Here is a 13,137-nt window from a genome sequence, read left to right on the forward strand (position 1 = left end):
GCAAAACATCACGCGTGTAATTTGCCAGTTACCAGTTGAAATGCTCTAACGAATCATCGAAAACTGGACTAAGCGTATGGATCATCTGAGAAGTAGCCGCAGCCAACATTTTGAAAAAGATAATCTCCAAAAATAATTGACAAAGAATGTGCTTTGCAATCATAATAAACATTTCCCATCAAATTTGAAGTTTCTGTGTTTTTTTTTCTTAAAAAAGTAGGGAACCTCGACATGGTTTGCACTTTAATAAGTTTTTTATAACAAACCTATACATATGGACGGACAGATGGACCTGGCTAAATCGACTCTGCTCGTCACACTGATTATTTATATGGTATATACCTTAAAGGATCTTCCAAAGTTTTATTTTAGGCATTAGCTATGCTCAGGTTATTATAATTAAACAACTAAATAGTGGCACCTAGAGCCGCACATTACTGTAAATAAAAGACATTGCTGCTAATGTTGTGTGCTGAATTGGAAAAATATTATTTTAAGCAAATTTTTCTTCTCTTAATTAAAAAAAAAATGAAATAAAATAAAACAAAAAAATAGTTATTTATACAAATTATAGGCTAATAAAAATGTCTAATACAAGTATTTGCATATTTCATATCCACTTACATATACATACATACATAAATGAACTAAAATTTGTTAGGTCTTCTCGTTGCGTAACTGTTGTTTGGCTAAACACTTTTTCCCAGTCATTATGACAAACATAAGCTATAAGTAATGCGCGCTTAATTTAAGGACACCTCAGACACCTCACTCGGAGCGGAGACAGCGCACCGCGTCGAAGCTGCATCCTGTGGCTTAGAGACGCAGTCAGCAGCACTTGACCACTGTTCCGCCGGCGACTTTATCAGTGTGGTCGCCTTTTCGATTGCAGCTGGTGGAGCGAAGGCTTTCACCAGCACGTGCTCGGATCCGGCGTCTGTAGTGCCGATAGCAGCCACGCTTTCGTTTGGTACGCTTGACGCTGCTATTGTAGTTGTTGATGTAACATTTATGGTTGGATCCGGGTCAGCTGCTGTCAGCTGTGTGTGCTGAAGTACGGCAAGCGTGTTTGGTGCTGATGCTGATGCTGAAGCTGTTGTTGCTGCTGTTGTTGTCGTGGATATGGGCGCTGTCGCTTCGGACAATGCTTTTGTTGCTGCTGTTGGTAGCAGCACAGGCAGCGGCACAGATGTGTCTAATATGGCCACCACCTCTGGCTCACGCTCAAGTGTTGTTGAGGACTCTGCAAAAGTTGGTTTAGCACCAGCCAATTCGACTGAAGTACCGCTACTTTCCTCTTTTGCAGTTATTGTTACACTCGCTGCATATGCGTTTTCTTTTGGGAGTTCTGCTCTTTGGTTGTGTAGACCATTAGCATTGTCACAAGTACCATTTGCCAGTGCATCTTCTGCATTTACAGTTTCTTCTTTAAGTAGCGCTTGCTGGTTGATATCTAAGCTTGGTTGAATATTTATTTGGGTTTGAGGCGAGTTCTGCCCGTTCACTTCGTCATTTTCCGCGCTTGCCACTATGGTGTTGACTTCAATTTGCTCTGCTGGCTGTTCTTTTGACTCGACCCCTAGGAATATAGGTTTAAAGAAAAATTTGGTTAGACAGACATTAAAACACTGACATCTACAAATTTTGAATCACAGTCCATCATTGTTTTCTATTCTTTAGAGAAATATTTTCCAAATCCTTTTCGGAGAAACCTATTTTTCTATGCAAAAGTTAAAACATACGACTACTTCTCTACCTTTCCCACTTCTTCAGTGCAATGGTGTTAATCATCTCCAGTAATAAACACCTCTTTAATAGTTAAACAAAGGGGAGAAAACTTTCTTTAGACAGACAGTTGAGGAATGCACTGCGACCGACCTGTGTTCTAGTGCGTTCCCTCCTGTTATCACAACACTTCGTTTAACCCAGTCAAATCAGAGAGACTGAGTGAAGGTAAGTGTTATACAACCATGCATTCTCTCACAGATTTTTTTGCCTATAGCCTGACTCCTTCTTCTTGCGATTGTTGGGTAATCCAAGAGCATGTACTCTGTTGTATCTGCTCTTTTGTCAGAGAAGTGCACAGATCCGTTGGACAATAATCTAATCTATCCAACCTTGCCCTTGGACTACAGTGACCTATATAAACATCCATAAGTTGCCTTAATTTGTTTCTGGAGAGAACGTTTACTTTTTTGCACCGTGTGGTATGGAACTCTTCTAGAAACAAACTCCCCAGTTGAAGCACAGGCTTCTGTTGCTAGTGGCGTTTTGTACTGGCACTTTCTTTTTTCCATAGCCCCTCTCGTAAAGTGTGAGATTCCGATCCTATCAAACTAGTTACCACAGCTTCCTTCGCCAGGAGGATCGCAGTAACGAAACTTCATATAATCGTCAATTCAATTTTTTTTTTTTTGAGAAATGATAACAAAAGACTGCTTTCTACAGTTCCCATCAATATTCACAAGAACATCAATTGACCCGCGTAGAGTATTCTCTTCTTAATTTATATGCTGCCTTACTTCCTCTAATTCTGGAGTATCCAGGCATATATCGTAGTTCTACAATCGTACCCGTTTCTCGGCTGCCAGTGAGAGTTTGGAGCTAGAAGCTGTTATTGAAAAGAATCTGGGATCCTTATGTATAGGTTAGGTTAGTCTGCTCGGTTAATGAGCCACGTATAGAACAGTTTTGGTCCTTAGCGATGCTAAATGGAGTGCCATCACGTAGTTCATGAAAAATAATCATTCTTCAGGATGACAGCACTTGACGCGAACTTCAATAGGTTCTAGGGCCGCACTAACGGCACCTCTTCCTGTGTCTCATACCGTGGGGCTAGCAAATCGTTGAAGTGTTGCTAATGTGGGACAAGTGCACAAGCGATTGTTTAGCTGGTGCCTTGGTCTTGAAATTTTATGCAGTCTTCTCGAGCTATCAGTCTGTTTCTGCAGGCATGTGCCGCCACCATACTGTGATTAGTGAGTATTCCAATCATGTGCTTATGGTCCTTTTTATCACTAATAAGTAGAAACTTTTTGTATTTCTGATCTACATCTTTGCATATGCAGTTCTGCATCCCGGTAGATCAGTTCATCGTAAATTGACCTTCTTCGCCATACTTCTGTCCAGAACGCCGTACGCCAATTGCATGGATTTACTAAAGTCGGTCAACTTTTCAGTTCACAGCCGTCAGCACTCTTGGCAATCACGTCTACTATCTTATTGCCTTCGATATCTTTGTGACCTGACATCCAGTAGAAGTGAAGTCGTTTCATCCTGACGCCACTCCCCACTGCTGGTTAAGAAGAAGCACTCAACTGACTGCAAAAATTTTATGCAATCACTTTCGACAGCACTGACTGATGGGTCTTATTGCAGTGCTCGAAAAAAACTAACCTTAAAATTCACTGCATTTCTGAATCTAGGTAGGGAATGGGTATTTCATGAAATTCGCGACCTAAACAAACATTAAAATGCCAGAAATTCCTCATCATTTAATATTAAACGAACAAGAGCTCTGTTCCTAGCGCCATCATACCAACGACAGTGGATCCTAACCTTCAAAACCTGGCGGTATGCTCGAGTATTTGAGCATTCATTGTTGCAAGCGATGCGCGGATGGAAGAAATAAAGCCAAAGGAATGTACAAATTAACTTGAAAATATATTTACCTGTTGATGTTGTTGACGATGGTTGTGATTCCGCCTCAGCATTCACCGTAATTCCTGCTGTCAACTCGTCCGCCGACGCGGCAGCTAATACCGTTTGCCCATCACCGCCCACCACCGTGGCAATTCTTCCCTCGCCGCCCGACTCACGCGATGCGGTATTGAAAGAGATTGTAATGCCTATGGTGGAGCCATGGTTGTTGCCCGTGTTGTTGTTGCTGCTACCACTTGCACCATTTGTAGGCGCATCTGCATTTGCCACCTGTCTGATGGTAATAGTGCCCTCGGCCCCACCTGCACCACCACCGACATTCACTGTTGAAGATGCGGCTGCTGCTGCCTCGCCGCCTGCAGCTTCGCTGGCTCGGGCGATCGCATCCAGATTCGCCGGATTTATCTGAATGGAACTCAAATTAATGCGCTGCAAATTGGCGATTTGCACGCGAACACGTGGCTGTAGCAGCGTGCGTCGTAGCGTGTCCACTGCGCCACCGCGCCGCTGCAGGTAGTCACGCACATAGTCACCAACATAGGGTGTTAGCGCCTGATTTCGTAATGCTTCGAGGGTTGGTTGGTATTGCTGTTGTCGCTGTTGCTGCTGCTGCTGCTGTTGTTGCCGCTGATGCTGTGCGTCAGCTGGGCGCCGAAATAGACGTCCCATTAGTAAGGCAGCCGGCTGTCCCTGACCTGGCTGCTGTTGTTGTTGTTGTGGACCATTCCCCGCCACATTCTGATTGTTTGTTATGATAAGTATTTCCGCTTGTTGAATAATGACGGGCAGCTCGTAACGATGGAAAAAATAGAACATTGAGTGCTAAACGGCGAGGGAGGGAGAAGAGTGGAGAGCAAGTGGAAATAATTGTCAGAATGTGGTATATTAGGCTATTAGACTATGTAAGGCATGAGACGAGTTGGGCAAATAGGATAGCCACGTGTGAGCCGAAGCCGTGCAAAGTTGGCTGGTGCTAGAATCAGTGGCTCATCTTGGCGAATTGATTCGCTATTGTTTTATATAATAATTAAGTTGATACATGTAAATATTTATAATGAATTAAAGTGTCTTTCTGACATCTCTACTCAAATCTGCTTAAAAGTTCTCAACTGCAAGACTCTAATAAGACAGTATGTGTCTCAGGAAACGTGGATCTTGTTGGATCGAAAAGAACTTTTTTTTATCAGAAAAATTAATTATCTAAGTTTGATCTATGATAAAGCCAATCCAAAACGGTAAAAAGTAGATCAACGTCAAAGCTGCACAAAGTTGAATTAAGTGGGTTTAGATACGCCGCGATTTCACTCGTGTCGAACAGTGGTCCGTTATGGTTATCATTGTACCTTAGGAAATCTGCGAAGTTAGCCGCTGAAGATCGTTAGTCTCGACAGACTGCTCATTCGCAACACAGTTTCTAGGAAATTTATGAAAGCTAAGTGATCTCTAACAGGCTGTCTACCTCGCAACCTTACAAACGAGCACAAAAAGTGCGGGATGGAATAGATACCGAGAGTTGTAAAAGGAAGACAAAACAGGAGAGAGGCCGAAATGCGTGAGTACGAATGGACAAGTTGGACACCCGTCCGTCCGTGGTCCATCCGTCGTCGTCCGAAAAATTTACGAAAAAATGCGGCGACTACAATAATGTTTCAAGACCAAAGTATACTCTTGTAGAACACCCAGAAGTGATCTAGTAACCGATGGCCACAGCTTACTAAAATTATGGGGTGAACACTTCTCCAGCCTGCTGAATGGCAGTGAAAGCATAGCACCAGGGGATGATGAACTCGATTCCCCAATGGATGACGATGGAGCAAACGTTCCATTGCCCGACTATAAAGAAGTTGGAAAGCATTGTCCATCTTAAGAATAGCAAAGCGGCGGCGGCCGATTGATTGTCGGCCGAACTATTCAAATACGGCGGCGAAAAACTGATAAGAAACATGCATCAACTTCTTTGCAGAATATGGTTGGACGAAAGCATACATAACAATTGAAATTTAAGTGTGCTCTGCCCCATCCACAAAAAGGGAGAGCCCCTCCCAACCCGTGCTAACTACCGTGGGATAAGCCTCCTCCACATCACATACAAGGTTATTATTGAGCGTGCTGTGTGAAAGATTAAAGCCCACCGTCAACAAACTGATTAGACCTTATCAATGTAGCTTTCGGCCTGGAAAATCAACAACTGACCAGATATTCACCATGCGCCAAATCTTGGAAAAACCGTGAAAGGGGAATCTAAACGCAAAGCTTCCAATGCTTCAATCATCTCGAGCTTAGCTTGTAGGCAACGCCACAGCCGCACAACGCAAAATAATGAGCTCACCAAAACTTTCATTTAATAAATGGATTGTTTCGTTGGCTGTATGGCATGTAACGCCGTCTGGTTGGAAACAAAGACCGTCCACATAAACATTCTCTAATTCAGACACGAAAAAGTTATTAAAATCGCAAAAACTTGGTTATTTGAATTTTTCACATAAATTTCGAGGTTATGTGAAAGAAGACTATATACAAAAGTTATAGATCTTTAAATTACCTACAACATTGCCATAGAATTTTTTTCTATAGGACTTGCGGTTTTGCCAGAAAATGAGATAACCCGTTTTTAACCTTTAAAACTTGAACTGGTTCTAAACCTGCCACCTATAGACCTCTTCGCCAGGATGACTACTGGCTTCAAGAAAAATTATATATAGAATCCTCAGGCATAGCTCGTTAGGTAATGGCGCCCGGCAAACACTGACTACATGATCCCACTTTTCAACTGGGAAAGAAGGTTCAAAGTAAACATAGAAAAAGATGGCTGGCATAAGGTATATTTGCTTCGCGCAACACTCTAAACATCTATACGTATGGCTCGAAAATGGACGATGGAGTTGCTGCGGGAATATACTGCCCAAAGTTAGGCATAAGACATCCTTTTAAGTTGCCAGACCACTGCAGTATATTCCAAGCTGAGATCTTTGCAATTGCGAAAGCCGCGGAGCTAGCTTCTAATACACCTGCAGGCAATCCCAGAGTCAACATCTACGTAGACAGCCAAGCAAGGCAGTAACCTCGTATCCCATATCGGCTAGGAGTGTCTTAGGAAGCAGGACGACATTGGAAAGTATTGCAGGAAATAACCAACTTCACTTCTACTGGGAGTCAGGTCACAAAGGCATCGAGTGCAATGAAATAGTGGACGAGATTGCCAAGAATGCTAAGACTAAACATCCGAAAACGTGATCAACATTGGGAAACCTATACATTGTCTATGCGACGATCTCAACAGAAACATGGTAAAGAAAATCAAACCCGATGGAACGAGCTACCTTGGTGCAAAACTGCAAAAGGCAAACGGTAGATCGAAAGTACACAAAATTTTTATTGGCATTCGATAGAAGAGACTGTAGGAACATAATTGGAAAACTAACTGGACACTGTCTGGTGGCGCCACACGCCCGCAGGATGGGGCTGGCAGATCGAGAAGACTGCGGGAAATTTCTAGAGCAGGACTTGTCTCGCATTGGCAAGACTACGCTATAAACATCTGGGGTCCCCACGGTATGATACACTGGAGAAGGTATCGATAGTGAGGCCGCAGTGTCTGTTAAAATTCGCGTCAAAATCAGGCATCCTAAACGATGACTACTCCTCTTGGACTTAGCAACTGAACTTCATCTGGTTGCGCAAAGGACCAAAACTGGTCTATGCGTGGCTTATTGGCCTACCAGATTAACCTAACATAATCTAACCTATGATGACAAGAAGCCTGCACCACAGAAGATGAGACGATGCGTTGCAGAACCTTTCGCAGAGTTTTGTAGAAGATTAAAACTTTTTTGAGTTGCGAAAATCATCTTCAGCAGACCAATTGCATTCTCGTCTTCACTAGACATTTCCAAATTTCCAAATTTAAGGTTAAATTCCATCAAAAGCCTTTGATTTTATATATATTTTTAAGGAGCTAATTTTTTTCAATGTCCTTCGCAGTCATTTCAGCACAACTCAGAGTGGCGCCATGACAATAGTTGCACAAGCACAGTGGGTCTCCAAACACGTGAAGACTCCGAAAACAATCGATAAGCGGCACGTGAATCTGCAGCAGCATTCTCAACTACATCAATTCTACCAACTAAATCAGAGTGCGCGGTTATATTATATGCATTCATATATGAGTGTATACGTTTTATATATACTATATATAGATATGTACATGTAGAGGGCACGTGACCTAGACATAACTGTATTGGCAGTGGTGGCCACAAGCTGCGGATGTCAAATTCATTTTACCATAAAGTTGACAATTATAACTGTGAACATGGTGAACTATCAAATCACACTTCACTTGCCCCGCAGCGAAACACCGATACATAACGTACTCGTATATGTTTCAGTAATCGCAGGCACAAGGCTTAAAGTAACCGCTACATAGCGAAGTGCGTTGTAGCATAAATTATTGGTAATTTAAATGAATTTAGTGCTTTCGTAAATAAGTTACAAGATTTCAAAAAATTTTATGACTAGAAATGAAAGAGAGAGAGAAATACTAAACTCGAATCTCAGAATATCATTCATCGGTTTTGTTGAGCCTTTTAAATTTACTATAACGGATATTTTTTAGACGTATGGTTTTCACTGAGGCAATACTTTTTTCAGAGTTGGTCTTTTTGACAGTTGTTACTTCAAAACTGAGCATAAATTTGGTTTACCATTGCATAACGAACAGAGTTACTCCGGAACAACGCGGATCCAACATTCAGCTAAGTCCTCAGAGAAGCCGTACAGAAAACGCTATCACTATTGTGGATCAGAGTATCAAAGAGGGCACGAATAAGTTCATCCGCAATCGCGCGCAACTCTTTATCTAAGATTTTACGGGATGGTCTTAGTTTGCGGGCTTACAAAATCCAGCTCGAACAAGAATTGAAACCGATCGACTATCAAGCGTGTCGCACGTTCGACCATAATGTTACAGTCAATGGGGAATGCTATAGAGCCATGAATAATATCGTAATTTTGAAGACGTTGATGCGGACAACCTTTGTAGAAGTACTTTTTTCAAAAGCTTTTTTTGGACAAATTACGCGTGGCAGTATGAATAGACTTGGCGCATTTTACATCGAGATCTGAAAATGAAAGCGCACAAAATACAGCTTGTGCAAGATTTGAACCCACTCGACCTTCCCAAGCGACATCGATCCGCTCCATGAGCTCTTGAAATTTCCAAGAAGATCCGACGTTTTCGCGCCAAATTTTGTTCAGCGAGACGCCCATTTCGGGCTCAATGGGTATGTAAATAGCAAAAATGCCACATTTGGGTCGAAGAGCAACCTTAAAATATTCGAGGGCTGTCATTTCATCTAGAAAACACAACAGTTTGATGTGACTTGTAGGTTATTGATATCATCGGCCTCAACACCCGCGCTGTTAGTTCTGCTTTCTCCAGGCTGGACAAGGAAGCACAGAAAATGGGTCTGGCAGTGAACGAGGGCAAAACGAAATATTTCCTGTCATCAAACAAACAGTCGTCGCACTCGCGACTTGGCTCTCACGTCACTGTTGACAGTCATAACTTTGAAGTTGTAGATAATTTCGTCTATCTAGGAACCAGTATTAACACCACCAACAATTTCAGCCTGGAAATCCAACGCAGGATTGCTCTTGCCAACAGGTGCTACTTCGGACTGAGTAGGCAATTGAAAAGTAAAGTCCTCTCTCGACGAACAAAAGCCAAACTCTATAAGTCGCTCATAATTCCCGTCCTGCTATATGGTGCAGAGGCTTGGGCGATGACAGCAACCGATGAGTCGACGTTGCGAATTTTCGAAAAAAAAATTCTGCGAAAGATTTTTGGTCCTTTGCGCATTGGCCACGGCGAATATGGCATTCGTTGGAACGACGACATTGACATAGTTCAGCGAATTAAAAGACAGCGGCTACGCTGGCTAGGTCATGTTGTTCGGATGGATGAAAACACTCCAGCTCTGAAAGTATTCGACGCAGTACCCGCCGGGGGAAGCAGAGGAAGAGGGAGACCTCCACTCCGTTGGAAGCACCAAGTGGAGAAGGACCTGGCTTCGCTTGGAATATCCAATTGGCGCCACGTAGCGAAAAGAAGAGACGACTGGCGCGCTGTTGTTAACTCGGCTATAATCGCGAAAGCGGTGTCTACGCCAATTAAGAAGAAGAAGAAGAAGAAGAAGAAGCTTTTACGTTTTGGGCCGGTTGTGTGACCACCAAGATCGTATGATATCACACCGTTAGACTTTTTCCTATGGAAATTTTTAAAGTCTAACGTCTATGTGGACAATCCCGCTTCGATTCAGGACTAAAATATCACGCGTGTCATTAGCCAGTTACCAGTCGAAATGCTCGAACGAGTTATCAAAAATTGGACTCAAAGAATGGACCATCTGAGGCGTGGTCGTGGCTAACGTTTGAAAGAGATAACTTCTAAGAATAAATGCCAAAGAACGTTCTTTCGAATGATAATAAACTTTACCCATTCAATTTTGTAGCTTCTGTGTGCGGAAATGTTTATTTTGTGAAGAATTTTTAAAGTGACGAACCAGATAATGACAACGTCTATCAATCAGTGAATAGTGAAAAGAGATGAGATCGATCTTCTGAGATTCGAAAAAAATGTAAAAAACAGACCGCTAAAGAAGGTATTAGATTTATAATTGAAGATGCCAAGTAGAGACTCTGTAAGATTGATGGGAACTGCATGGGAAATATATTCCCTTACTCACCTGTATAAAAAGCCAAGAGGATACCAATGCCAAGCTACGGTTTTGTCCACTAAAGCGATAATGATAAGCGTAGAATGCAAAATGGTACAAAAAGAAGAATCTGCAAATAAGAAAAAATATATTATATTTAAAAACTTAACTAATATGCGAAATATATCATTGAAGAGAAAATGGGCGGGTCCCCAATTTTTCACACATCTTATAAATGTTAGTTGCGACAACGAATAAACAGCACAATATTTGTGGAACTTTGTCTTAGAAGTGTTTTTTTAGACATTGGTCTTCAAGAAGCCTCTCGAGCTTATCTTAGACCACAGACCCACGGTTTGTCCAGAAAGCAATAGGACTGAGGACTTCGGAGCGTACGCACACCGACTGGATTCGGTAGACGGCGTTCCTAGCTAACGAACGAGAGATCAGTTGTCTCCGAGCACCTGGAGAGTCAGAACAAACATTTTCGCGCGATGTGTTCCTGTGAGTGGTGCAAGCCGAAAATGCTGAGACAGAGACGTTTGATATGATCAAGCAGGCTTACCCAGGTGTTGCTTTAGCAAGAAGTGTAGTGTTTCGGTGGCACCAGGTCTTTTTGGAGGGCCGGGAAGAGTGAATCCAAAGTGAAAACGATGCTCATTGTCTTTTTTGACATTAAACGCATCGTCCACCATAAATTAGTTCCTCCTGGATAAACCGTCAACGCCAAGTTTTACGTGGAAGTCCTCTAGAGATTCCATCGAAGGGTCAATTGGGTGCGACAAGACATCGTAGCCGATTGGAAGTTGCACTACGACAACGCCCTGGCTCACACCGCCTTTCTTGTGAAGTCACTTAACCAAGGCCGGCATCCCAACGCTTTCGCAGCCGCCTTACAGCACAGATGTGGCCCGCCCTAACTTTTTTTGTTTCCTGCCTGAAAGGGCCGTTGAAAGGGGATCCAAGTAGCATGCACCTCCCATTTTGAATGTTCTTAAAGAATTGTAACAATTGGTTCAATAAATTTTTTTATATCGACTCAGTCCTATTACTTTCCGGACAAATCCTGTATCCATAGAGATTCCCAATTGACTTTTTGAGGATGTGAGAATCGAGAACGGTGCTCACTTGAAAAATTTTTTTTAAAGAAAAAAATATTATTCAAACTCATTGCTGACGCCTTGAAATCAAACTTTTATTTTTCTTTTCTATAATTATTTGTTAAATTTCCACATTTTTTAAATAAAAAACATGAAAAACAGCATAAAAAAAGCATTTTTTCACTCTAACCGTTAAGCAACAGCGCTTGTAAGTGTGTTGCCAAGAACGCCAAGGGTTAGACATCCGACACCGGCTATTGAGCAACGCCCCGCACCAGACATAACCACTCAAATTTTAACGAATTATGGCGGAACGGCGTTGACGCACTCGTAACAATCAACATGTGACACGCTGTTTGTCTAACATTCCGTAATAAATGCCTAACAACAACAACACACACACACTCATACAAATGTGGGAATGTTGTGTGCAAAAGGAGGTTACGCGCGTGGCAGCTGACCATAACGGCATGCATGTGTGAGCTGGTGTGTGTGTGTGTGTGTTTGAACACAATATACTTTGCTGAAATGGTTTCATAATAGCTGCTGCTCCCCCTGCCACGCCGCCACTACGCAAAACCAGCACTGCGGCCCGCCAAAACAGCACGTCCCTGTGTCCAAGCGGCCTTAGGCGCTGTGCCACCATTTCAATTTTGTCCAAATAAAATGGGTCATTCAACAAGTCATAGATGGAAGCCGCAAAATGAGTTGTTTCAAACAACATTAAATGAAAAACAAATATATACAAACGCACCCAAATGGTTTCAGCGTCCATCGACATACATATGTATGAGTGTATATGTATATGTAGGGGCTTGTGTACAGCAAAAAAAAAAAAAATGTACTACAATCGAGATATAAGCTACAAGCATCTGCCTGGCCCACAAATATCGCAAAAAGTGATTCATTATATGAGTACATTATTGATTTACACACACACACACACATTCAAATATACATTGAGCGAAAAAAACAGAACTGCTCCACCTTAGCAATGCAAACAATTGGACAACTCTTCAGGTTTAATAATATAAATAATTGCCATAGAAAACATTGCAGAGAAAATGGCGAATTCCACTTTAATCTCAATGCGGGGGCGGCAAAGGAGGAGACATACATATTTAAGTATGGATGTATTTGTGTGCATTGCAGTTTAGCGACTCGTGTATAACGGTACATGCAAAGCCAACCGTAGCCGATCAGTGTCGACTCTCGTCTCGTGGCGTGCGCAGGAGCTGGTGAAAGAGAGAGGAACGGCAGGTGGCGAGCAATATGGTCAACAGCGCGCACGGTCGAGGCGGTCGGTTGGTGGTGGCCGAGTGAATTATGTTATTGAATTAAAGTTGAGTTGATTGTGACCACAGTATCCTTAATATGATAGCCAGCCCTGTGGCAATAGCAACGCGTCGCAACACACTTCACCATGCAATCCCAACTTGTTGCTGTTATTGTTATTTAGGAGTGGGTACATAGTTTTTACATATTTTGTGGACAATAACCAGCACAAGTAGGCAATACGAGGAAGGTCCGAAGAGCGCTTAGCACGCAAAAGAAAAAGAAAAATATTAACTCGACACAATGCCCCGCAATGCTGAAACTTCTTTAATCAGTCTAAAAAAGACGACTTCTGGACGTCTTCAAAGTAGGGGACGACAATAAACTCC

At 42.4% G+C, this 13,137-nt stretch overlaps 1 protein-coding gene across 1 annotated transcript in view; it reads right to left on the bottom strand.

The window, feature by feature from the left end:
• Positions 1–600: 600 nt before the first annotated feature.
• Positions 601–13,137, bottom strand: part of LOC120771279 — a 36,713-nt gene continuing 24,176 nt past the window's right edge. The window contains exons 11-13 of the mRNA XM_040099205.1: positions 10,404–10,503; positions 3,672–4,482; positions 601–1,579 (exon numbers count right to left, since the gene is read on the bottom strand). Coding sequence (XP_039955139.1) covers positions 744–1,579; positions 3,672–4,482; positions 10,404–10,503 — 1,747 coding nt within the window. The 3' untranslated portion in view covers positions 601–743. The remainder of the gene's footprint in view (positions 1,580–3,671; positions 4,483–10,403; positions 10,504–13,137) is intronic.

Source organism: Bactrocera tryoni, chromosome 3, assembly GCF_016617805.1.
Source record: "Bactrocera tryoni isolate S06 chromosome 3, CSIRO_BtryS06_freeze2, whole genome shotgun sequence".
Taxonomy (NCBI): Eukaryota; Metazoa; Arthropoda; class Insecta; order Diptera; family Tephritidae; genus Bactrocera; species Bactrocera tryoni.